Source organism: Benincasa hispida, chromosome 4 (assembly GCF_027475165.1).
Source record: "Benincasa hispida cultivar pf3 chromosome 4, pf3_genome.v1.1, whole genome shotgun sequence".
In the NCBI taxonomy this organism is placed as follows: domain Eukaryota; kingdom Viridiplantae; phylum Streptophyta; class Magnoliopsida; order Cucurbitales; family Cucurbitaceae; genus Benincasa; species Benincasa hispida.
This window is the reverse complement of record NC_143481.1, coordinates 27,092,344-27,120,161: the sequence shown is the minus strand read 5'-3', so window position 1 is coordinate 27,120,161 and position 27,818 is coordinate 27,092,344. Positions and strand designations below refer to the sequence as shown.

The 27,818-nt window shown below is 33.4% G+C and overlaps 2 protein-coding genes across 3 annotated transcripts; both read left to right on the top strand.

Moving 5' to 3' along the window:
• Positions 1-1,078: 1,078 nt before the first annotated feature.
• On the top strand, positions 1,079-7,629 carry LOC120076564 (putative LRR receptor-like serine/threonine-protein kinase At4g31250). The gene is made up of 3 exons (XM_039030431.2): positions 1,079-1,952; positions 5,656-6,267; positions 6,594-7,629. The coding sequence occupies exons 1-3, from the start codon at positions 1,292-1,294 to the stop codon at positions 7,355-7,357; spliced, it is 2,037 nt and encodes a 678-aa protein (XP_038886359.1). The 5' UTR covers positions 1,079-1,291; the 3' UTR covers positions 7,358-7,629.
• A 14,294-nt stretch (positions 7,630-21,923) lies between these two features.
• Positions 21,924-26,930, top strand: LOC120076318 (ribonuclease H2 subunit B). Of its 2 annotated transcripts, none has more exons than XM_039030092.2 (11): positions 21,924-22,080; positions 22,276-22,333; positions 22,727-22,786; positions 23,121-23,222; positions 23,698-23,774; positions 24,096-24,216; positions 24,302-24,366; positions 24,701-24,770; positions 25,398-25,473; positions 25,613-25,700; positions 26,488-26,930. In XM_039030092.2, the coding sequence occupies exons 2-11, from the start codon at positions 22,285-22,287 to the stop codon at positions 26,608-26,610; spliced, it is 831 nt and encodes a 276-aa protein (XP_038886020.1). In that variant the 5' UTR covers positions 21,924-22,080; positions 22,276-22,284; the 3' UTR covers positions 26,611-26,930. The 2 variants fall into 2 exon arrangements, with proteins under 2 accessions (XP_038886020.1, XP_038886017.1); XM_039030089.2 differs by having other exon boundaries at positions 21,942-22,080; positions 24,093-24,216.
• Positions 26,931-27,818: the final 888 nt, after the last annotated feature.

Below are 27,818 nucleotides of genomic sequence, written 5' to 3'. Positions count from 1 at the left end.
CATTCAAATTGAATAAGTTTCAAATTTAACGTGTATGAAAGTAAAATTTGTACATGAAACATCATTTTAATTCGAAGTTTCAATTCAATTCGAAAGTTTCTAAATAATGAATTTAATCTACACAATTAAATCCGATTTTATGTTTCAATATACAACTGTTTCATTTTCTTTCACTAGCTATATATATATCCAACATCTCTTAATGGTTAATACATCTATATATCATTGTCAATTGAGCTATATTCTTTGTGACTATATATATATATATATATATATATTATTTGTAATTATGATTCATTTTGAAGCAATTGTAATTTAAAGATTAATAAAGATTACACACCAAACCACAACTATTATCTAATATGATGAGCAATTTCATAATTACATTACAACTACCACATTTATTTTATTTTTTCGAAACAAACAAATTTTCTAATTTCTCATCAACTAGTGACTTTCTATTTCTCCTACCGTGAATGGAATATTGGAGAAGAGACCCAGACCACGTCAATTTATACGTCGACAAATTCCATAAAATTAAACTATTTCTCAAATATATTTAAAAAAAAAAAAAAAAACGATTAAACAAGGGTTCTTATTGGTTTCTTAAATAATAAACATTAAACAATGTGGTTTAAGAGTGCATGTAAGTGTAAGTGTTTAATTAGGCCAAATAAAAAAAAAGTTAATATTGAATTTGACCATTTATTTTAAAAAATACACCTATTTTATTTTAAAAAATTGCAATATTAATCTCGACCTTCCATGATTTTTTTAACGACTATCATTTAAGTAGAAATTCATTAGAATTTTGAATGAAAATAGGAGCAGATACTTAGAATGAAATGATGGTGTCCATATTTTTTTTTACAAATCTTCGCCACATAATTATAGTCTTACCTTTGTCTATTATTATGACAAATTTATTTCCTTGAGATTAATTTTGAAATGTCTATCAACAATCAAATACAATATTGTATCTCAAAGTTTAGCTTGTGTAATAAATAGGCTAAGTTATATATATATATATATATAATCTAACCAAATTAATAGCATATTACTGAAAAAACAAATAACACGTAATATAATAATTAAATAATAACCTTTTTTAAAAATAATAATAATAACACTTCCACTGGCCGGCCTGCACCAGCTCATCGTTAGCGCCAAGAACGTCAATAAGACATCGTCAATGATCCCTTCAACCTTCATCCATCTCCCTTTTCTTTTTTTTTTTATAAATCTCCATTTTCCATAAATTAATTAATTTATTAATTAACAAATTAACGCCATGACCAAACTTCGGCTCTTCTTCTTCCTCCTCCTCCTCCTCCTCCTCTTCAACCTCCCGCCGCCCACTTCCGCCGCCTCCGCCGCCGCCGAAACCCTCCTCCGATTCAAATCCTCTCTCACCAACGCCATCGTGTTATCCAACTGGAACTCCTCCATCCCTCTCTGCTCCGGCGACCAGCGCTACTGGACCGGCCTCATCTGCAGACACGGCCAACTGTACGGCCTCCGCCTCGAGAACATGAGCCTCGGCGGCGCCATCGACGCCGCCGCCTTAGCCGCCCTCCCGACGCTAAGGACTCTGAGCCTAATGAACAATGGGTTTCAAGGCCCAGTGCCCGATGTGAAGCAAATTGGAGCGCTTAGGGCTTTGTATCTGTCGAATAATAAATTTTCCGGTTCGATTTCTGGAGATGCGTTTGAAGGAATGGGGAATTTGAAGAAATTGTATTTGAGTCGGAATGGATTTTCCGGCGAGATTCCGGCGTCGTTGGTGGAATTGAAAGGGATAATGGAATTGGGATTGGAGGAGAATTTGTTTGAAGGAAGAATACCGGATTTCGGGGAACGGGTTTGGAAGTATTTGAATTTTTCGGGGAATCGTTTGGAAGGGCAGATTCCTTCTGGATTGAAAAAGGATACTAATTTCACTTCGTATCTTGGTAAGTTCTTATTTCTAAATCCTTAATTATATTTTAAACCAAGTTTTACTTTGCCCCCTCAGCTTTGTTTAAAAAATTTAACAATTTTACCATGTACTTTCATTAAGTTGTAACCAAAACTTGGATAACTTTTGAAATTCTTTGACCTTAATCTTCAAATGGGATAAAAAATTTGATCATCTATCAACCCATTCATCTTTTTGCATCTCACCAAGTTTTCACCTTAAAAAACTAGCATTTATTTTTAAAACTCGTTCGAGTAGCTTTTCCCAGTTCATCTCAGACGAAATCGACTATCGAGATTTTATTTAAAAAAAATAGCGTTTTCTTATTGTCTTGGCCTTTTGGGCCTGATCTTCCTAAATCATATACCAAATTTAATATATTTTTAAATTATCTCCAAATTCGATTATATTTACTAAATATTATATCAATTTTGTTTAAAAAAAAGTAAAATATGGAAAATATATAAAATCTCGGTTGAATCTCGAGCAGATTAACACTGAGATTGATGAATTCTCAAACAGATTAATACCAAGATCTTATATATTTTCCACATCTTACCTTTTTTTGTAAAATTGAATCTTTTCCAAATTTTAACAATCAATATGTAATCATCCATATGAAAAAATCTAATTGGTAAATTCAATTGTAAATTTAGAAATTAATATAATCATGTAAATAGAAATTGACCTAAAATTACTAAGAATCAAACATAATATTCGGTAAAATAACAGTCGAAAGAAAATTTAAAAATATATAAGATTTGGTATAAGATTTGAATAGATTATCTAATATTTTGAAAAATTATTAAAATCTCCGTTTAATCTCTTCAAGATGTAGCCCAAAAGTCCAAAAACAATGGATAAGTAAGAAAAAAGTAAATCTTTTAACTAAATCGGTAGTCGATCTCGTCCGAGATTTATCAGAAAAAAAACTAGTTTAACGACTTTCAAAAAGCGTACTAGTTTTAAAATATGAAAAGTTGATAGTGTTATTTCGGACAATTCTCCAATACAAATAAATCCACTCAAATATTTTTGTTACATATACATTGACATCACTTTTTTCTATGAAGTTCATTTTTGTTGAAAATAGTTTCATGATAATAAATTTGTGTCGTAAAAGATATGATGTGAATGTTTAATTTATATACATGTGTATATTAAAAAATTTAACAACAAACTAATAGTTGAGTTTATTTTTATGGTTTGTCAAAGATGTAAAATTTAAATTTGGACACTTGAGAGTATAAGATTAAAATAAAATGAAATTTAATATATATAAAGTTAAATGATATATATCTTAATCAAATAATTTTTTTGTGCATTTAATAAATTATAAACTCTCATTATAAATATATATATATATATAATACCTCTGGTACAAAACTGATAGATTCGTAGAAAAATGATTTAAAATTTAACATTAAAGTTTATTATTGTTATTTTTAATATTATGATTTCTTCTGAGTATTTATATTATGATTCAAACAATGGTAAAAACGAAAAAGAAGAAGAAGAAACTGCATGTAATAATTTTTGCTTTATACTTTCCAATATATCACATTGGAGCTAGATTTTGATGTATTTTCCCAACCTTACTTTAATATTATTTGAGTGTATTTTTTTAAAAAAATATTATTTTTTATATGCAATATTATCTTAAAATATATTTTTAATCACTTAAAATCAATTCAAGGTTGGAATTTAGATTTTTAATTAAACGTATTTTCAAACATCAAAATCAATTTTGAATCATTAATAACATCTTCTAAAATGAGTTTAAAAACAGCCAAATTTTAATTATTTTAAAATTATTCATAAACATTCTTCCAAGGATCATAAACTATAACCACTTTATCTCATATGCATTATAAAAATATTTCTTTAATTTTAGTAATTTAAAATAACAATTATTTTAAGAAATATAATTGCTCACGTTCATAGCTCAAGTAATGATTCAGATATCTTAGAAGCAAATAATATTTTTTTTAAGAAAAAATCAGAAATATTAGGATAATAATTGTTTTCTTACCTAATAATAAATGCCATTTAACACATAATATTTCATGAGTGTTACGCACGTTGGTTCAAATATCTCTATAAACACTGGCTAAAATGAAAGAAGATTCTTAGGTGGCATTTGCATTCTCATAGTCCAAATTATATATATCAACTAAAATTTCAATTTAATATTTATGGATTAAATTATAAGCTTACCCTTTAATGTCTAATATTAATGTATGTTGTGATGTTTAATATGTATCTGGACTTTAAAGTTTTAATGGATTTATAAAGTTATTAAAAAATGAAAATAAATCATAAACTACTGATTTTGTATCTAATTTCTAGGTTATTGAAATTTATAAGCATTTATTAAACATCTAAAATTTCAATGTTCGGTCTGATGGATCTCTAAATTTTTTAATTTATTTATAATAAAATGTCGTACTTTAAACTTGTCGAATAGGAATATATACGTTCTAAGCATATGAAGGCCTATTAAATATAAAATTGAAAGTCATATATTGCATCTTAGACAAATACAACCAATTTGAGATGTAGCTAATTTGTGAACTTTAAAAGTTGTTGAAAATTTTGAAACACAAAAATATTAGATATTATATTAAATTTGTCTTCACCTAGCTTAAACTTTAGGTCAATTGATGATATAAGATGGTATTAAAGCATGTGGCCTAGGGAGGTTCCATGTTCAAGCTCATTCATTATTATTTCCTTCCCAATTAATATTCATTTCCATTTGTTGAGTTAATTGTATTCTGATAGGTATACAAAAGGTTGGTATATTTTTGCATGCACAAAAAATATTTAGACTTAAAACTGGAATTGAAATTGAAATAAAAAATGAAAGAAAAATAGTTTATTGATTCATTTCTAAATCTAATTTGAACATAGTAGAAATCAATATTAATGGGGAGGAATCACTTGTTGAGTTTTCATCATACATCAAGCCCACAAGTGATTCCTCCCCATTAATATCGATCTCCACTATGTTCAAACCCCTACAACATTGTTTCCTCCCAATTAATATTCATTTTACTTGCTTAGCTCTTCTTATCATATTATATTAAAAAATAAATCCACCCATTAGCTTAAGCTTTTTGATCCATTGGTGATTTGAGACAAAATTGAAAGTTTAGAAATTTATTAGATACATTGACATGAACATAAATTACCTGACATAAAAGCATGCACTATTGATCAATTGATCTAAGTTTGATAACTAAACTCGTAAGCGAATTTGATAATGAGTTTGTTCATAATTTTATGTTTTTTTTTTTTTAATGGATAAAACTTAGGTACGTGGAGCCTAACCAACTATCAATAAAAAAATTGTTAAGTAACCAATCAAATTATTATTACTTGTCATGTGTCAATTTTTTCTTTAGAAAAAAATCAAATTATTACTAATTTTTACTATTTACAAAAGAGAGATAGTTGCAGCCAAATATTGTCATTTTTAAATTGTAATTATTGTCTCACAATTTTTTAATAGTACTTTCTCATTTCTTAAATAAATATTTAATTTTTTTTTACCATTTTAAATATAAAAAAATATTTATACTACAAAGTTAAAGTAGACAGTGCTATGTAAATATTTTTAGAATTTTTCTATTTATAAGTATTTTCCATTTTGTAATTTGATTTACTCCTAATTAAATTTTGATATTTTTGTTTAGGCAACAACTTATGTGGAGAGCCACTAGCACCATGCAAATCATCCACAAAGAAATGGTCCATTCTCATCGGAGTTCTCTCCGGCGCCGCCGCCTTAATCCTCTGTCTCTCTCTCCTCCGCTGTTTTCTCCGACCATCCAAATCCTCCGCCGCCGTACACGACGACGCCAAAACCAAAACCAAAGCCAAAATGTTCCTCTCTCCGAAAATCCTTTTCAAAAGGCCGGAAATGACCCACCAATATTCCTCGACCGACTCGGACGATAACTCGAATTTGAGCGGTCCGACCGGGTCGGCTCTCTGCTTTGTCAGAACCGACCGTCCCCGGTTCGACTTCCAGGAACTTCTTAGCGCGTCAGCTGAAGTTCTTGGCAGTGGGAGCTTTGGGAAGTCTTATAAAGCGATGCTTTCGAATGGGTCGTCGGCGGTGGTGGTGAAGAGATTCCGGCAAATGAACGCCGCCGGAAAAGACGAATTTTATAGCCACATGCGGCGGCTTGGACGGCTGTCGCATCCTAATTTACTGCCGCTTGTTGCGTTTTATTATGGGAAAGATGATAAGCTTTTGGTGTCTGACTTTGTTTCCAACGGCAGCTTGGCTAGTCACCTTCATGGTAAGTTTATTTATTATTTACATTTTTTGGGTTGTATTATGAATTTAATTGCAATTTTAAGATTTATTTTGATTGAGTTTCTAACGGTTTAAAATACTCTTCATTTGAACTTTAAAAAATATTTATTTCAACACTTAAAAAACCAATCTAAAAAAACCAAATGATTACCTACACTAAAATTCAATAAATGAAAGTTATGCGGATCTAGACTAAATGCCATCTCTATTAATTAGTGTCAATGGATTGATCTTAGTTTGGATTGGAGAAAAGCTTTGTATAATTACGTAAAGGGTAATTTGAATTGTTTTTGTTGTTGTGTAAAACAGGGAAAAGAGGAGAAGGAAATGCAAGGCTAAATTGGGGAAAGAGGCTAAAAATAATAAAAGGAGTAGCAAGAGGCCTTTTATATCTCCACAAAGAGCTCCCAAATTTAAGCCTTCCACATGGCCATTTAAAATCCTCCAATGTTCTTCTCGACCAAAATTTCACTCCAATTTTATCCGATTATGCCCTTTTCCCCCTCCTCCAAAAATCCCACGCCCACCACCATATGGCCGCCTTCAAGTCGCCGGAATTCTCCCCCGCCGCCCACCACGACCGTACCTCCAAATCCACCGACGTCTGGAGCCTCGGAATCTTAATCCTCGAAACCCTCACCGGAAAATTCCCCACCAACTATCTCCGCCAGGGCAAGGGCGCCGACGACGATCTCGCCGCCTGGGTCGATGCCGTTGTCAGAGAAGAGTGGACGGCGGAGGTTTTTGACGGCGATCTGGTCGGTGGTGGTGGCGGCGGCCGAACGGCGGATGAAGAGGATTGCGGTGATTGGGATTATAATGAAGATATGTTGAAGCTTTTGAAGATTGGGATGTGTTGCTGTGAGTGGGAGATTGGGAAAAGGTGGGGATTGAAACAAGCTGTTGAAAAAATTGAGGAATTGAATTTCAATGATGATGATGATGATATTGAAGAGTATTATTCTTCTTATGGGAGTGATTATAATGGGAGTTTCAAATCTTATTCTTCTCATTTCAAGGGAAGAAGAACAACAGGAACTACTAATGAGGATGAATCTTCCTTTTTGAGTTAGATAAATTGTTCGGAAGATTGTTATAATGTGACTGACATTTCTTTACGTAGGTGAGACTTTTGAAAACGGTCTTGTATTAATAACGGGTAATAGGTATAGGTGGATTTTGAACTTAAGTCGTCAAATTGTTACTAGAATGTTATATGATCATGTGCTTTCTTCTTTTTAATTTTTTTTTTTTTTATATATGATTTTTTTTTTTAATTTGGGTATGTATTTTAATTTAATGGGTTTTCGATGAATAAGAATAAATAGGTTGGAAGATTTGAACATGTGACATTCTCTTAGTCGAGGGCATATGCTTGAATGAGTCGAATTAGGAGGAGATTGATTGATTGTTTGTTTATTGATGTAAAGACCCAACTCTCCTAAAAATCACTAACAGTACATGAATTTTAATAGTTTAACTCTTAAAGCTCAGAACAAAGACTTTTTATTAAAAATGAATGAACTAAACCAAAACCACAAGTCCAATAGCAAAAACACCTTTTTCGGGGTCCCCCTTCAAAATATAAGTTAAAATAAGAAATAATAATAATACTAATAGTAATTACAAATCTCATTCAAAAGACATATGGACTAAGAAAAAATGAAAACCATGGAAAGCTAATGTCATGTGTGGAAGTGACGATCTAGTCCCTTAGCACAGTCATGGATCCTTCCTGTCATGCATCGGTTTGTCCTTGCCCTTACCTGAAAACATAGCATAAGAAATGATGAGTATAAAATACTCAATAAGTGACTTACTATTGAGAGTTAGACTTTTTAGTCACATACATTGGATGTCATTCAATTGACGAGTCCTTTAGCAAATATCATAACATTATCGGCTAACTAGGTGAACTTGTTGATTTTTCCAACTTAGGTCTAGATGCACATAACATAGGCATATGCATAAGCATAGGTAGTGTCCTTGAAGGTACACAAACATAGATGGTGATCCCGAAGGAACATAGTCATAAGCATTGGTAGTGAACCCGAAGGAACATAATCATAGCATAAGTAGTGAACCCAAAGGAACACAATCATAAGCATAAGTAGTGCTCCTACAGGACACAATCATAGGATGTGCATCTATACCATTGGGAGTGTCAACGGTCACCTACCTAGCTAGCATACAACAATCATTCAATAAGCATAATCTTATAATAATATAGTTGCATGTTCATAACAATCAATCTTTTCATAGCAGTATACATCAATCATTCCATAGGCCAAAGCATGCTATTAATATCCACACAATTTCGCATAAACTTTTATACTTAGGACACTTAGATCGAAAGACAACGCTATTCAATTTTATTCATTAATGCGTTCGTACAGAACTGCAGAAAACTCTTTGGAAGAATTATAGAATAAAACTGACTTGACTTCTCTCATCAACAACAACGCTATTTACTTTCGCCACATTGAAGTGGACCATCATGTCCAGGACATGTTCACAAACAGAGGCCCCCTCTTTCATGCGGTAGTTGTAAACGTACTTAATAGCATCATGCCTTAGGGAGAAGGAAGGTTGTCCAAACATCCCTTGTAAACGTACTTAATAGCATCATGCCTTAGGGAGAAGGACGATTTCATAATCTCTTTGGCAGTACCTATAACCTCATGTTTCTTTGCCAAAACATCAGATATGCTGGTAAGGATATAGGCACAGGCTTTATCATTCGCCCTGATCCATCTATCGTACGCATCCTATAGTTCGGTTTGCGTTAGAGCTTGGAATGGGAGGACAATCCTCTGTTAAGAAAAACCGCAAATCATCTATCACCAGTATAGTATTCAGATCTGATTTTCAAGTTGCATAATTATCCTCAATCAGTTTATCAGATGCCAACAATTGTACTAGTGAACTTGTCATTCTAAAAAATATAAACAAATTTTATAAGTAAATCGCTTTTAAACCCAATCAAGTTTTAGAAAAGTAATAATATACCCAAGCTTATTTTTTCAACGATACTAGAGCAAGACATTCTTGACTAAACACTGTTTTCAGAATAACTCATATTTCGATAGTCATTTAGCTATCGTTTTTTGTCAGAAATTACTAACTCTTTAGTAATTTTGTAAGTGTAACCCTCTGTTTTTAGACCTTAAAAGTCTGATCCCAACGATGCTCTTGAAGTTGGAAAGTCAAAGTTGAAACCGACTTTAGAAATCCTGTCCATTTCTAGAGTTTGAGTTGTTCTGAATCCTATGTTAAAACCCTCCAAGGGGATAGCTATCGTTAAACAACTAGCAAGGCTGACTTAAAGACGACAAGCAGACACAATATATGAATCTCACGGTTCAAACCAACAGAAGGGATCGTAGGATATATTGACACATATCCTTCACCCACTTACTATGAACTACTTCCCTCATTCACTTTGGTCTTAACCACGTGACAAACACTTTACGAATGGAGCAGTTGAGGTATAATTGACACGAAGTACTGCACGGATCTCACGAAATTATATAGGGACGTGAGAATTGAAATCAATATATCATATATCTGATTTTCCAGTGAACAACTTCCCCTCATTCACCATGATCAATTCACACAAACACTTTCCGAATGGAGCAGTTGAGGTAAAATCGACATAAAGTGTCGCATGAACCTTTCGATGTGAACATCTTGAGAATGTGAAAATTTTAAAATCAAAACATCACAATTGATTTTAAAGTGAACAACTTCCCCCGTTCACCAAAATTTCAATTCATGTAAACACTTTCCGAATGGAACAATCGAGGTAGTGCCACATGAATTTTGATCGTGAACTCTTAGGGACGTGAGAGCTAAAAATAATCATATCATATATGTTTATTAATCTCCCACTAAAGCGTTCTAACATATCTATACGTTACTTGATTTTCACTGAAGTGTTTTAATAGCATATCATGTATGATATTAAACTCCCACTAAAGTGTTCTAACAATTAAATGGGGTATTCGTTTCTTTCTGCTTGTTTCGGCTAATTAAACAGCCTAAGTCTAGGTGTTTCCAAGTATAGAATTTATAATGGATTTAACTTATGATGTCTAGGTGATAAACTGATTTTAAAACTGTTGGGATTGGTGTCCTAATTCTCCCGGAGTCTCATTGTTTTGTAAATATACACATTGTTTGATGAATAAAATAATTGTTATTTAATTCTGGCATTTACTCATATCCAATAAAAAAAACTCATTGGTTATCTTACGTGAACTTAAGCATGTATATATGATATACAAGTGGATCATGCCTTAAATGATAACCTAAATAAGTTTGTAGTATAAGGATTAAGGTGGGATACCTGATCCTGGTGACACTACGGATACGACCCGCTTTGTAGAGGTTTGCAAGTATTGTAAACTACTACAGATGGTAGATCCTGACCATTCATGTGGAGACGTGCGAGCAGGGTGTCCTATACAAAGAGTTTGTATAAGACCCAGACCACGAGATGACTAGACTCTGTATATAAAACCGTTGATACTGGAGACTTGCATCTTACCTAAACGGCCATAGGTGACACGACCTCAATCCTGAGTGTTTTGGAAACTCGTGCCTTTGAAAGTGGTCCTTTGATTAGTATGGGTGAGAGTGACCAGATTGCCAACTCAACATGCCTACCTTTTTAGGGACTTGTCTAATTTGGGAGCTGGGAACTCAATCCACAAGATGGAATTCACTTCTTTCCCGAAGCAGGGATAAGTAGAGAGATTGCTCCTTTAAGGGCTGATTCTGGGGTTTGAACATAGTGGCCACAATCTCTCTTTGGAAGAAAGTACTCAGTCATAGTAGGACTATGACTTATTTCATTAGAGGGAACAGTGGTACTTCATGAGTTAGATGTAACTACAGGGGCATAACGGTTATTGGCTTAGCTGTACTTACAAGCGATTTGTGAAGGGTTGTTGCACTTCTGATTGGTTAAGATGAACACATAATATATCTGTGGTAAGGATAGTTCAACAGGTCTTTAGTAGAGTGCCTGATAGTTAACAGATGGTGGATTCCATGACTAAAGAGTTTAGTCAGTTATTCACGTACTGTTGGAGCTTCGAGCTACAGGTCCATAAGGTCCCCTTGGTAGCTCAATGGATTCAGTTGAGGATCAGTTCTTGGTGTTAATTTGAAATGTTCAAATTGACAAGGGGTATTTTGATTATATAAGATATAATTGATATGATGCATAAGATACATCTAGTGGAGGATTGATGTAAATGAGATTTACATTAAGTACCATGGAATAGAAAAAGAACTATGATTTATATGTTTCATGAGATGAAATATTAAAACTATAGGTTATAAATATAGTATGATAAGTTGGTTATCATTTATATATATAATAATATTAATTATTGGATAATTAAATCTTTTTCTCTAATAACCAATTGAGTGGGAGGTTATTGGTGGTTCATGGTAACCGTGAGATAAAAATGAAAATTATTTCTTAATTTTAGTAATGTTGAAAAATTGGTTTTGGAGATTTTCTCTCTCAGAAAAACATCTCACGGAGCTTGTCAATAAATACGGATTTACTAAACAACAGCTTGACAAAAGGTAAACGATTGTGTAGTGTTTGTAGGCGATAGACACGGTACTAAGCGATGAGCTAAGCTTTTGCTAGACGATCGCTTAGCTTTTTCTAGACGATCGCTTAGCTTTTTCTAAATGATTAAGCATCGACCTATACGATAGGTTCAGTCTTCTCCCACTTGCCCAATCGTGTACACGATTGTTGAATCCCCCTTCTTCTACCTCAAACCAAGTCCACACAGAGCCCACCTTCTGGATTCTCACACCAAGAATACCAAAGTAGCCTTCTTGGTGGCATTATACTCAAATCGACACCGTCGAGTTTCTGTGGAGGCTGTTCGTGTTGCTGGGGTATTCGTGACCGAGGCGATCGCTGAGGACGAGTACGCGGTGTTCGTGCTGCAGAGTGGTCTTGTTGTTCGAGCGTTCGTGAGCAAGGAGCGTGGAGACGAGTCTACAAATGTTCTTATCATTTTCCTTGTTCATTTGTAGTTTCATGTTGTAATTTCTGTATTGAACACATAACCATTTGTTTACGTTTCGACTGTAATTTGTAATGATCATACATGATTGTAATTTGGAATGTTCTATTCCGCTGCTCATGGAAATCCTCATGTTCGATTTCCTTCAAAAACCTCACATCACTCAGTATTGCTTATAAAACCGGTTAACAACACTCAATTATTCAGATATAATCCCCAGGTAGGAGGTGTTCCGTAGATCGTCAACTTAAATACCTCCAGCCTTTGACAGGATTATATACCGGTTGAGTTTGTGACCCGAGTTTTACAAGTTTAATGACCTATTTTGACTATTAAAATGAGTGGTTAACCTACATGAGCATGCAACTGTTCTTTGTTATGGATTTTAAATGTCTAACCCAATTTTTAACTGTTTACAAAATTTTAGACATGTTAAACATCCACAACATACATCAAAGGTATTCAATATTTAATATAATATTTATATTAAATAAAAGAAACCATAAACATGCATACTATATATTATAATATTTTATAACATACTTCCAATGCATGTAACATGCTTCCTATGATGAGATTTTTAAATCTACATGGCATACTATATGCACGTACAAGATTTATTTAACTACAACATACATCAAATGCATAAATAATTAAACACATATTGATATAGTTTTAGTTTTGGCATAAACAAGCAAACAAAAGCCTAATTATTACAAAACAACAAGAAACAACTCCAAACTACTTTCAGACCTCTTGAACCGCTCCAAACGAACCCAACAACTTGAACCAGACCAGAATTGCCTAAAACGGACCAACCAAAAACTATTTGAGGCCGAACCAAACAAGACCTGAAGAAAACCAGTCGAACCGACTACTCTCACTAGTACTGGTGTCACTCGGTTCAATCTCGCTACTCTCGCTAAGGCAAGTGTCGCTTGGTTCAGCTCTCGCTACTCCATTCAAATCTCGCTCTAACTCGATCTCTTGCTAAAAGCCAGTTTAAGATTCTCGCTTAAAGTAGAAATCTCGCTCAAACTTGATTCAAAATCTTATTTGAACTTGAAATCTCGCTCCAAAATTCCATCAGAATCTTGCTTGAAACAAAATCTCGCTCTCACTTGAATTATGGGCAGAAGCTCACGATCTGGAAATTGCAGCTCGACCTCTTCACTTCTTTCTTCAATTACAACTTAATTTAAACTATAATGACTCCAAATAAATTACAAACTCTTGAGCACACATATAAGCTCATTAAACAATAGCAAATTACAAATTTAATCAAGGAATCAAAGAGAATTTAAATTCCAAAACTCAAAAAAATCATATCAGTGCACCATTTTTATATATCTCATGAAAAACACCCACCACACCAAAATTAAACCAAATTGAATGCTTAAATGATGTTCTGATACCAATTGCAGGAGTATATCAGCATGTAGCTGAAGCAACAAGGATCAATAAATATTCTAATTCATTAATTTTGGCTGTATATAAAGCATGCTCATACAATAATAAGTGGGTTTCAAGTCATACCTTTGTAGAACCTCTTGAATTTCGAATTCAGCTGCAAATCTTCTCCAATTCTTCTTGTGAACCACCTCAAGATCTTCCTTACTATTCTCTTGGAGTTTTAGATTGGGTTGTGGGACTCAAAATAAGCTTGATTGAAGAGAATTTGGAGAAGAAGCTCGCTGATGCAACTTGAAGAACACTTCTTCAACCTTACAAGTTTTCAACAAAACTTCAGCAAGTTCATCAGCTATTGCATGCCCGATTTCCATTTCCATCTTCTCTATTTATTGGAGGACAATCATGCATAGAAGAAGGCTACATGAGCTACAACTCATGCTTAGAAGATTGAAGCAAAATCAAGTGGACTTTGAGTGAGCTAGTTGTTTGTGAGTGGAGAAATCCAACGTTTCAATTTTTGTGTTTTTTCTAATTTTAATTTTGTTTTATAAATTGATTTCTAAAATTAATTTAGTTTTCAAAATTAAAAACTTTATTAATTTTACAAAATTAATTTTATAAACTAATTTTCTAATAAAATTAATAATAACTAATTAATTAAATAATTTAATTAACTCTAATTAATTTAATATCAAATATTAAATTAATTTTACACAAATTCCACCTTCATGAATTTAATATTTAAATCATATTTAAATATTAATTAATTCTCCAATTTCGTTTAATCCCAAAATTAAACGTGTAATTATATCTCATATAATTACTAATTTTCTTAATTCTAATCTGAACGTTTCAAATTAACTTATCACGCTACTCTAAAACTAATCCATTTATGAGCTAGTAGGGGGACCTTGTGAACCTATAGATCATGGGCACCAACGATCCGAGATTAATTGGCTAAACTCTTTATACCAAATTAACCCCCATTCGTTAACCAATGGGTCACTCCACTAAAACCCATAATTGCACTCCCCTCACTATAGATATATTATGTCCACTCGAACCATGATTAGTAAGTTAACCCTTCACAAATTGTTCGTAATAATGGTTGGGTCAAATGTTTTTACCTCCCGAGATTACCAGAATAAGACACCCAACCTCATTCATATACTATAGATCATTTTGACTATTTACTCGAACTTGATCCACTTTTATGTCTCCACATAAAATTCAAGTACTCATGTAATCGTCATGGATCTTTTAGTTTAATGGATTTATTTCTAAAACGAAATAAGCAATACATATATTCAATAACAACTTATTGAATTTTCAGAATAAGTTTTATTGCTTACAAACCATGAGTTTTAGGACATAAAACCGAATAGACCCAACCCTCACCCTAAAGGAACTCTAAATACAGAGGACCTTTGAGCGAAAGCGGATCGTCCAAACTCAATTGTGAAAGAACTCATGCGTTTACAGTCACACATAACAGATTATGCATTATAAACTAAATTACAATATGCTTTGAATTAAATACAAAGGATAAAGAGACAATACCTTTAAAGAATATTTCTTCAAGATAGTCCTCGATCGTTCACCAACTCGTCGAACAACATAACACAATGAGCAAGACGGTCTCCCTCAAACAGTAACGAGTAGAAACTCGATCCTCAAACAATCGGACACTACCACAAGATTACTTTGGTATTCTCGGTGTGAGAATCCATGAGTGGTAGGCTCTGGCTTATTTTGGTTTGGGGGAAGATTTAGAGTGGAGAAGGAGACAATCGAGTAAACGATAACACTGTCGTGTAGAAGACGAAGTCTATCGCGTAGACTCGATACTCGATCACTTAGTTAAGAACACTATCATATTGTCTCTCGATGCTATCGTGTAGTCACTCACTAATTAATAATCTCAGACGTGTGAGATTTTGAAATCAAATTTCATTTTATCCCAAAATTGCCATAAAACCGTGCAATTACCCACTAAGGGTGGTTATTGTGAAAAAAAATAATTATCAAATAATTAATAAATATGATAACTAACTTATCATATTATATTTATAACTATACTTTTAATATTGCTTCATATACAATATATAAACCATAATTCTTTTTCTTTATTTTATGGCATTTAATATAAATCATATTTATATTAAATTTAATAACTATGAATCTAATTCATAGAAAATTATATTTGAATCATATTCAAATATTAGTTCCTCCAATCAAACTATAATGTATCAAATACATTATATCAATTATATCATATATAATCGAATTAACTTAATTATATCACATATAATCAAATTCCCTCTTATTAATTTGAACATTTCAAATTAACCCAAAAACTGATTCTCAACTTGAATCCATTGAGCTACCAAGGGGACCTTATGAACCTGTAGCCTAAAGCTCAAACGGACGTGAATAACTGACTAAACTCTTTAATCACATTATCTACCATCCGTTAACTGTCGATCACTCCACTAAAGACTGACAGCTGCACTCTTTTCACTACAGATATATTTATGTATCCATTGGATATAACCAATCAGCTGCACTCTTCGTAAGTACAGTTGGGCCAAATTATCGTTTTATCCCTATAGCCACATCTAACTCCTTAAATATCACTGATTCCTCTAATGAACAATAGATCATAGTTCTACTATGACTAAACCCCTCTCGAGCTAAGAGATGATGTGGCGCCACATTGTTTAAGACCTGGAATCAATCTTTAAGGAAGCAATTTATCTACTTACCCCTACTTCAGAGAAGGAGTGAATTCCATCTTGTGTAGCTGAGTTCCAAGCTCCCCTATCAGACGAATCTCCAAAATGATAGGTTTATTGAGTCAGCGATCTGGCCACTTTCATCCATACAAATCAAAGGAACGCCCTCATAGGCAGGAGTTCACAACTCACTCTAGATTAAGGTCATGTTACCTATGGTCATTAGTGAAATGAAAGTCTCAATTATGAACGACGTTATATAACAAAACTAACATTTCGTGGTTCGATCTTATACAAACTCCTTTGTATAGAATATCCCCACTCGCATGTCTAATACATAAATGATCAGGATTCGATCATTTGTAGTACTTTACAACATTTGTAACACCTAAAAAGAGGGTCATACTTGTAGTGTCACCAGGATAAGGTATCCAGCTTTATCCATATATTACAGACCATTTAAGTTATCACTTAAAACACGATCCACTTGTATGTTTCCACATACATGTTTAAATTACAACGATAACCATGGATCTTAGTTTATTAGTTTGTGGTTAATGCAACTAAAATATCAAATATTTCATAGACTGAAGTGAATAAAATATCATATATTATAAATCACAAAATATTTGTTCATACATGTGTTTACAAACTACAGGACCCTACAAGATTTAGGGCATCAACCCCAACACACCCATGCAAATCTAAGGATAATCTGAAATAAACAGAATTTCATAGTTAACTCAGGATTAAGGTCAAGTTACCTAGGTCATTGTTTTGAAATAGTCAGTCTTAAACAGTAAACAACGTTGAAAAGTAAGAGTGACTTATTTCTTGATCTGATCTTATACAAACTCATTGCATAGGATGCCCCTACTCGCAGTCTCCACATGAACGATTCTGCATCACATCGTTTGTACAAAATAAAAATTGGGTTGCATCTAATAGTGTTATCAGAATAAGGTACCCAACCTTATTCATATACTATAGATTGTTTTAGCTATTTACTTGAACTTGATCTATCTTTATGTCTCCACATAAAGTCCAAGTATAGATATAATATTCATGGGTTTTAGTTTATTGGATTTAGTCTTCACAAGTGCAATTTACATATTCAATAATAGTTTTTTTTTAATAAACCTCAATAATATCTTTATTGCAAATAGAATATGTTCAATATTTACAAACTATGAGTTTTAGGATATACAACCCAACAAACTCCCATTTGGACTAAATTCCAGTGCATTTACGTATATACAAATATATACAATGTTAAGTAACGAGAGAATAGATATAATAAATTAGGGCATCAGATACCTAGTATTTCTCCCACTTGTCCTAGTTCTATCTATCTCGTAGTCTTAATCTCACTAGATGACCCCTAGAAACTTTAGCCGGGAAGACCTTTGCAAATGTACCAGCTAAGTTATTTTCTGAGACTATCTACATGACAATCACGTCTCCTTGGTGTACAATCTCCCTGATGAGATGGTACTTGCTCTTGATGTGCTTTCTGCGCTTATGGCTTATTGGTTCTTTGGAATTTGGAACTGTTCTACTGTTTGCACAATAGAGGGCGATTCGCATATGCAATTTGGAACGACTTCCAAATCGATCAAGAACTTTTTAAGCCATATTGCTTCACATGCAGCTACATACTCAGCTTCCACGGTGGAGTCAGGAATACAACTTTGCTTAATACTCCTCCACATTATAGCTCCTCCGTTTAGAGTGAACATTGATCCCTAAGTTGATTTCCTAGAATCTATATTGGTCCGAAAATCAGAATCGGTGTATGCTATAAAGATCAGATCCTTAGCACCATACACGAGCATATAGCCCCTCGTCACCGAAGATAGTTGTGGATATTTTTAACCGCAGTCCAATGATCATATCTAGGATTGGACTGATATCTACTGACAATTCCAATTGCATAGCATATGTTGGGGTGTGTACATAATATGACATACATCAAGCTCCCGACTGTTGAGGCATACAGAATTCGTTTCATAACCTCAACCTCTTTAGATGTCTTAAGATATTGTTCCTTAGATAAATGAATTCCGTGCCTGAAAGGTAACATACTTCTCTTGAAATTTTTCATTTTATATCTAGACAACATCTTGTTTGTATAAGATACCTAAGATAATGCTAATGTTATGTTCTTGCGATTCTAAACTATTTGGATCCTAATAACATATTGCGCTTCTCCCAAATCTCTCATTTGGAATTTTGTGGTTAGCCATCTTTTAACGCCAGCTAGAAATTCTAGCTCATTTCCAATAAGTAGAATATCATCAACATATAGAACAAGAAAAACTATAGTTTTATTGACAATCTTCTTGTAAACACAAGGTTCGTCAACATTTTGTTCAAAGCCGTAAGATTTGATTGTAGTGTTAAATCTCATATTCTAGGATGGAGACGCTTGTTTCAACCCATAAATGACTTTATTAAGCTTGCAAATCTTTTGCTTTTGATCTTGTTCAATAAACCCCTCTGGTTAGACACATAGATACTTTCTTCAAGATAGTCATTTAGAAAAGATGTCTTGACATCTATTTGCCACATTGGCACATTTCATAATCATAAAAAGCAGGAATGGACAAGAGTATTCTAATAGACTTGATCATGGCAACTGGAGATAAGGTTTCTTCATAGTCTACCCCCTTTCTTTGGATAAACCCTTTTGTAACAAGTCTAGCTTTGTAAGTCAGTACCTTGCTAGCTTGGTCTTGTTTTCTTTTGTAGAATCATTTGCAACCAATAGGTTTTACCCCTTCGGATTTATCTACAAGTTTCCAGACTGAATTGAAGTACATAGACTCTATTTTGAGGTTCGACTTTTATCCATTGGTCTCTATCCACATCTTCCATTGCCTAAAGTCAATGGATCCTCTAAGCTATCATCAGGTGTGATGACTTGAGTTTTTGTTAAACCCATGTAATGGTCAGGTTGTTGAATAATCCTCCCATTACATCGAGACATTCTCAATTCTTGAGAAGGATGTGAAGTGCGATTTTCATTAAGAACTTTTGTTAAAGGACCAACTCGATCAACAACTCTTGTTGACCTATCTATAGTTTCTCTAGACATCTCACTCAATACTGGATTACTATGAGGTTGATGATTTTTTATGTGGTCCTCCTCTAGAAATGTCACATTTGTCGATACAAATACCTTATCTTCTTGAGGATCATCAAAATAACCACATTTTGTCTCCTTAGGATAGCCTACAAATAGGCATACTTTTGAACGATGTTCCAATTTCTTTGAGTTTTGCAATAACACTATATATATGAGTGTCAAGACAACATTCATTCATGACTACTTAGAAGAAACTATATATATTTGAGTAAACCTAAAGGTTATCAAATTAATGGGAAATAAGACTACTACTGCCTACTTAAAAGGTCCATTTATGGACTAAAACAATCTTCTAGGCGCTAGAATAGAAGATTTGATGAGTTTATGCGAAAGAATGGTTTCCTAAAAAGCCCCTATGATAGCTATGTTTACATCAATACTAAATCATGTGCCAATCCAATGCATTTACTTCTATATGTGGATGATATACTACTATAAAATAATTCTAACGATGAGTTGAAACAAGTTAAAAACCTTATAAAATCATATTTTGATATTGATATTGAAAGAAATAGAACATAGCAAAAATTACACATTAGTCAAGCTAACTACTGTGAGAAATTGATCCAGAAGTTTCATATGAAAGAATCAAGTTAATTTCTACACACATTGCACAACATTTCAAACTATCAGCCCAATATTCACTAAAAGACACAGAGATTGGACATAAAAAATTAATGTCTACAGTGCCCTACTCCCAGATAGTGGGAAGTCTCATGTATTTAATGATATCTACCAGATCAGATATAGCTTATGCAACTAGTTTGTTTAGTAGGTACATGGCCAACCCAAGTAAGAGACATTGAGAGGCCACCAACTGGATTTTGAGGTACCTAAAGGACACCATGGAAGCTAAACTCCTATATCAACAAAGCATTGACACATAACCTAAGCTATTTGACTTTGTTGACTCAAACTAGGCAGGGGATCTCGATAAGAAAAGGTCATTATTAGGGTATATTTTCCTATTTAGAAGCTGTGTATTAAGATGAAAAGCCTCACTGCAATTAATGGTAGCTCTCTCTGCTACTGAAGCAGAGTTTATTGCCCTGTTTGAAGCTGTAGAATAATGCCTATAGCTAAGGGGCTTACATCAAGATTTTGGAATTTCACGGGCAACAGTAAAAATTTGTTGTGATTATCAGAGTACTATACATCTATTTAAACATCCTCAGTATCATAAACGCACTAAACATATAGATGTGAAGTATCATTTTATCAGATAACAGATAGAAGAAAAAAAGATCGAAGTTCTTAAAATTCATATATCTAATAATGCTTCAGACATGCCGACGAAGGAACTATTCAGTTCAAACTCCAAAAATGCCTCGACATCATTAGATTTGAGCTACCTAAAAAAGGATAGTCAAAGAAGTGATCAGTGAGGAGAAAATAACATTAATAAACTAAATGTTGATTTCCAGGTGGAGAATTGTAAAAAAATAGAAATTACTTTAGTGAAATCAAACATTTAATCTTTCAAATACACCTTCAAACTAAACTTGTAAAACCCTATATAAAGGGGATCTAAGCTAGAAGCTAAGTTATCATGATCTTATCCTTTTTGTAGCTCTTTGAAAATCCTCAAAGACTCTAGATATAGCTCCTTCATGGATGTAGGCCTTTGTTGTCGAACCACGTTAAATTTCTCGTATTCTTCTTTTTTTCTCCCATATTTGCATGTTGTGATTTACAATTGAGAAACATCTTATTCTCCTTGCCTTCACTTCTTTATTATTCTCCTCACGACTGCAAGGCAGAGAGAGAGAGAACGTTGAGTGATAAAATTGTTTTGTCAAAAATGAGATCTGAAAAATGGTGAGTAATTGTGAAGAAGAATCATCCTTCGCAGTGAAGGAGAAACACCAGCTACGTGGCCACTTCATCAGCCACTTGTTTTATCCAAGACCTCAGCTTGGGTCATCCTTTATTTGTTTCTTTCAACATTGGGCTTCAGTGGATTGTTGAAAAAGCCCAACAAGAAAGGAGAAGAGCTCTGATTTTGTGAGGATGAAGAAGACGAGAAAATAGGGCAGATATTTTCCATTTAAAATCAAGGCTATTTTATGAATAAAGAAAAGATGATCCGGATGAAAATTGGCTAAATTTGCAATTTGTTTTAAAAAATTCTATATTATTAGTAAGTTTCTATAAAAAGAATACCCATTATAATTTCCCTTTTTTAAAACTCGATTTTACCTACTTAATATTTCAAATCTATTTAAAATCTTTAAAATTATTGGGCTGTGGGATTTACTGGGCCTCATTCAGCCCATTTCATAACGCTTATGCTTTGAACTTTGATCAGTTCAGTATTCACTCTTCTCGCGCGCGCGGTTTTTCCAGTTCTCCATTTCCTTTGTTCCCGCCGTCCACATTCACATTTCCGTTTTCCGGCGAGTTGCTCACTTCCGCCAGTGCTCCTCCGACCTTCTTCCTAGGTAAAGAAATGGCTCTTCTCTTTTCTTTTCCTGACACTGAAATTGTCGCTTCGTTTGTTTTGAATCTCACACTCAAAACCGAAGCTGGAGTATGCATAATCTAAGTGTAGGTCTTAAGAATGAAGCCCAATGTTGCAATTTAGTTCAGATTATTTCAAATCTCTGTTTTTAAGTTACTGCGTCGATTAATGTCAGGGTTGTTCCATGGCTTGGTGGGAAGGCGTAGAGGAAACTCGTATTCTCATTGCTCCTGGTAGGTCTCGTCTCGCCTAACCCTTGGATTAAAAGCGTTCTGTTATCTTTTCTATTTTAATTCATTTGTTATCTTAATGGCACTCCCTTATTTGATCGGGTTTTCTCTCTGCATTCGTAAGACGTTTCACCGTTTTCTTTTAATATGTACTTCCTTATACAAATGTCTGGTCACTAAGAGAAGAGATATGCAAGAAAGCCATAGTTTCGATTGTGTGTGTTCCCTTAGTATCTTTTTTTCCCTATAAGTTTCCGGACTGACTGTAGAAGCTTGATTGATGCCATCATCTGTTACTTGCGACTAAAAGATCGTTATCGCTTCTAGTTTTTTTTTTCCCTACTTTAAAAAATTTTGAAAATTTTGACTCGATAGATTTCTCTTGATCTATTACAGATCACGGGGTAAAAGAAAATGGTACTGGATTCCTCCTTTCACTTCGCCATCCAAAATCAGGTAATTTAAGGGACAAAATTTCCCCCATCCCCTCACCTGGTCATAATGATTTGTTAGATCTTCCTTGCCTACATCGTTTTGGACTTTGAATATAAAAAATGAAGAAAAGGAGGAAAAATAATTGTGTTGTATGAACCTCCAATCTGCACAATGGTCTTCATTTTTTTTCTGTTTGATGGAGCTTGTTTGCAACTGGAGGGAAAATGACAGTTATCTACATACTTTCAGCATAACTTTATTATGGAAAACTTTAAGAAAGTGCAAGCTTCAGTAAATGCTCATCAATTCTTGAAAACCATTCTATTAATTGAGTATATTTGATGTACTTTAACAGGAAATACAACATGTTTCTTATATGTAAATGAGATGCTAGAGGAAATTCACTGGTTTAAGCAGTCATATTCATCGTGGTTTTTGGGAGACTATGTTACTGAAGGTAAACCATCTACTGTCGCCCTGAAAATCTTTTTGTGGATGGCTTATTTCTTAAACTGCACACCCTCAATTGATTTACTTCTTCTGGATTTCACAAATTCAAGAATAACCTATTGAAAATTGGGAACCAAATATTAGGCACATGATCGTAGTTGGGTCTTATATATGCTGTAAAATTATTTAGAATGATAGCATTTTATTTTTTCTTGGCTTCGGTCTGAGGAGAGACATGGTTATTTTTAGAGCCAGTTGTGGTCTAAATGCAAAAGTGATGCTGACAAGAAGCTTTAGTATACTATAACAGTCCATGTCTCAGCATCTCCAACTGTTCGACGCTGTTACCATCAACTTGCTATCATCCTCAAAAACATAGTTTTAGCTTTTAGCTCATTTGCTATTGAAGACCAGCAAACTCTTTCTGCTGTTTTTGAGGATTGCCAAATAGGAATTTAATATATATTATTTTGTGCCTACAGATGGTCGTCTGTATTCTGCCACACCAGTAGATCCTGTATTCATTTTCTTGCCCATTTTTGCGGAAGCTAGAATGAAGGTACTGTTTACTGTAAAATTCATATGATATCATTATTGTGAGATGGGACATGACTATATATGCCGTATACCATTGTTTTGCAGTCTTCAACAATAATAGTTTTGATATATGTTTGCAATCTGCTTGGAAATTAGAAATATAATTTCAAGTTTTCCTCTGTTGCCTTTTAATTTAGATGTCTACTTGTTTAACGTGAAATGGTTGATCTCACTGTGTCCATTCAAATTCATTATAATATATTTATGGTTGCTGAAACTAGTAATCTTCTCTATTAATTTAATGCTAAATTTTGAGAATTTGCTTCTAAATTTCTTGAAGAAGGGAGATGATCCTGGGAAATTCAGGCAGTTAGATGACATAATGTTTGTCAATGGGTATCCTGGATATCTGCATTTACTGTCTCTTGCAGAGAAGTCTATGCAAGTAGTTTGTGAGGTCAAAGGTGGGCATGTAGTTCGTAAAATTAGAAAAACAAGTCAATCATGGCTACAATCTATTCTCATTTCTGCTAACCTTGTCTCCTGCAGAAGTTGGATCATCTAGGTTTTTTAGGCTTGATGATTCAAAGGTATTGGCATGGTTATATCACAAGGTTTGTGTTCGTCCTTTCCGCTAAGACTTTTCAAAAATGTCTTGTTATGATGAGAAAAATTAACAATATATGTCATGATCAGCATGTTCATATAGATTTAGCATCGGGGATCGACAAATCCTATTTTTACATTTGGTAGTAGGAACTAAAAGGCTGGCCCATCTTTCATATTAGTTATCATTCAGTATGTTACTAACACGGGATTATATTGTCTCCAAAAAAAAGGGGAAAAAAAAAACACGGGATCATGAGATTATCTAGCAGCCGAGTCTTCATGCTGGATTCTCTAATTTATTATTTTATTTTATTTTATTCTATGCTTTTATTGTTGCAGGTATGCCAGCTGAAAAAAACTCTATGCACACTGGATAAAAACTATGCTGCAAGGGAAGAAAAAGATACATGTATAATTCTGGAGAGAGGAAACTTATACCCCCTTTATGTCATTCTTTTTAATATGCAGCTGGGTTTCTTTCGCTACTTCATCAGTCTAGTGTCACATTGTAGAACATGCGTTCATATCATCTGGCACTTCTGAAAAAAAAAAACTATATAAGGGGTATCATTTGTAGTTTTGCATTACACCTCTGGGATCCGATTAGTTAGGAGCTGCTATATTCAAACATGAACGAGAACTTCCATATTCTGAGACCTCTATGTTGAACTTGATAATCATTTGGACGTGCATACTGTGGTGCTAATTTTCTTAGTCAAGTGTATTGGAATTTGAGAATTTGTTATGTATTTTATCTAATTCAATAATGGGAGAAGTTAATGTAGTTAAAAAGAACATGAAGGAAAGAACAAACTAGCTGATAAGGAAAAGAAACAAAATTAATGGACTGAACGTGTTTTGTGAGGTTGGGGTCCTTTGCATGCCAAAACCAACATCAGGTGGAATAGTTGTCATTGTATTCATTCTACATGAAAACTTAAGGAAAGGTTGTTTTAGTTAGTATATTTCCTTGGTTGTAAGTATTTTTATTTGAATGAATTGATAGTTTCTCTTACAACAATCTTTTTTGGTACAGTAAGCGATCCAGTTTCAATACTAGGCGAATACTTGAAGGATAAACCTTGGTTGGAGCCTTTATGTGACCATCTCAAGTATTTAGTCCTCAACTCCTTTTAATCATAGCAATTAGATGTTGTACATTTGACAGTACAATAAATACACATTTTAAGGTGCATGGAAGTGGCTGTATTTGATTGTCCTGAGGCCGTACACTGCTGATTTTGTTTGCAGGTTAAATTTTGCTGAAGCAACCAGAAAAGCATCGGATTCAGAAAAGCCTCCTTCAAGTATAGAGAACAATTTCGATTCTATCTCACAGGTACAATTCCTTATCTCTTGTAGTTGCATCGATTTTCTATTTTCCTTTTCCATACATGCTATAGACGTACTTATGTTGCCCCTATTATTGTTCGTATCTGATGTGTGTGATCATGTTGAAATATTCCAAATCATGTTTTATGACTTTGGTCCATAGATGATTTGATGAGCCTAGTCTTAGTACATTGAAAACGGTTTAGCTTCTATCCTTTTCCTCAACTACTTTTGGGTGGTTGGTGGAAGTTGGCAGGCATAAATTTTAAAATATTGGAAAATATTTTCTGATTGATCAAAACCACATTTCAAATGGTAAAAAAGCTTCAAAGGATTTTAAACAAAAACGAAACACTTCATGGGTGTTTGAACAGTTTTTTTCTCTCTGTTTTTATACAATTGGGGGTAGGGAGATTCGAACCATAGACCTTGTGGTTTCTAGTATAGTTGTATGCCAATTGAGCTATGCTTGGTTTGTCAGCTTTTAAATAACTCAACTTCATTAGTGTTTACTATTGAAATTTGCACATTTATCGAGAAATTCTATTTTCATCTCTCTATTTTGCACATTTATCGAAGATTCCATCGTACAACTCTGCATCCTAAACACAGACTTACTAACTTCAACATATAAACTCCAGACTTCATAACTCAACTTTGCTTCCCAAACACCTCATTTGAGTATTTCACCTCAAATCATTACTTTAAAGAATTAGCTCAAATTCATATCGAAATTGATGATAAAATAAGTACATTTCCTTTTCAAATTGATTGTGCAAATTATGATATGACAGGATAAGTGTAGGAGTGGCGCAAAGAATACAAGAAATGGAAAGCAAGGCAAGAAGCCTAAGGTGGAGACAGAATCACGGAACATCAAGGACATGTTTTCAAAGGCTATAAAAAGCAAAAGATGAAGCATTTCAGATATCTGATGATTTAAAAGCCTACAAATTAGGTCATGATTTAAAAGCCTACAAATTAGGTCATCACAGTCTCATTTGTTCAACTGCAAGTGAATTGGGTCAGCATTAACTCACGCTCACCATGTAATGCCTCTCCCCTTTACTTTTCCATCCAATAGAAGCCAAGTGATTCTCACTTTACGTGTAGGTAAATGAGGCAATCCATAGATGGAATGGTATATTTATCTAACTTACTAAAGGCTAAACTTTTAGAACTACTTGTTTCTTTGAGCCATTTGAAAATAGGTATTTGATACCATCATCTACTTGAAGATTGAACCTTCCAAATGCTTATATTGGTGCAGGCAGAATTGGATTCCAAACCGATTTCTCAAGCATCATTGAGGCAGGACTTTGATCTTCCTACTTCCATCTAATCTGACGTGCTTAAATGGACACTTACCATGTGACTTAAGGGCATGTTTGAGTTATTCTAAATCGTGAAAATCACTTTTGTGGTTTTTAAAATAGCTTTGACACATGTTTTCTATTGAATGATACGAAAATTATATTTAAAAGTGTAAAATTAAATATTAAATTAATTTTATATGATTAACAATATTTCAAGCTGATTTTAAACGTGACAAAATAATTTTAATAATTTTAAAATCACTATTAAACATGCAATCAGATTTTAAGATTATTTCAAAGTTTAGTGTTGGTCTTGTATGGTTCCATTTTCATGCATTAATTCAGTCTTTTGGATTTTGAATTTATTTATTTATTTATTTGGTTCACGAACTTTCAAAAGTGTTTAATACATCTTTAAATTTTCAATTGTGTCAAATAAGTTTTAAACTTTAAAATTTTCGAATAGGTTTTGAACTTTCAATCTTGTGTCTTTTAGGTCTTAGACATATTCTAAGTTTTAAAAATTAATTGATATAATTGATACAAAATTTGAAACTTATGTATGATGAAGTAACTTCTAATTTGTAGTTAGTAGATATGTGAAATTTACAAAGTATTGAATAGACCAAAGAATTATTAGAAACAAAATCGAAAGTTTAAAGATTTATTATATACTACTTTTAGAAGTTTAGGACCAAATAGATACAAAGTTCAAAGTTAACAAAATAAATTTAATCCTCAGTCCTTTTATTTAAAGCCATAACATGACATGACTATCATTTATTGTCATTATTTTCTTTAAAAAATGA

Bases quoted from the DNA above. Each gene is read 5' to 3' on its own strand.
- LOC120076564 (XM_039030431.2), top strand. From the start codon at position 1,292: ATGACCAAACTTCGGCTCTTCTTCTTCCTCCTCCTCCTCCTCCTCCTC. The intron at 1,953-5,655 runs GTAAGTTCTTAT...ATTTTTGTTTAG, and splicing joins TAATTTCACTTCGTATCTTG to GCAACAACTTATGTGGAGAG. The intron at 6,268-6,593 runs GTAAGTTTATTT...TGTGTAAAACAG, and splicing joins CTTGGCTAGTCACCTTCATG to GGAAAAGAGGAGAAGGAAAT.
- LOC120076318 (XM_039030089.2), top strand. From the start codon at position 22,285: ATGGCTTGGTGGGAAGGCGTAGAGGAAACTCGTATTCTCATTGCTCCT. The intron at 22,787-23,120 runs GTAATTTAAGGG...GTACTTTAACAG, and splicing joins ACTTCGCCATCCAAAATCAG to GAAATACAACATGTTTCTTA. The intron at 25,474-25,612 runs GTATTTAGTCCT...TTTTGTTTGCAG, and splicing joins CCTTTATGTGACCATCTCAA to GTTAAATTTTGCTGAAGCAA.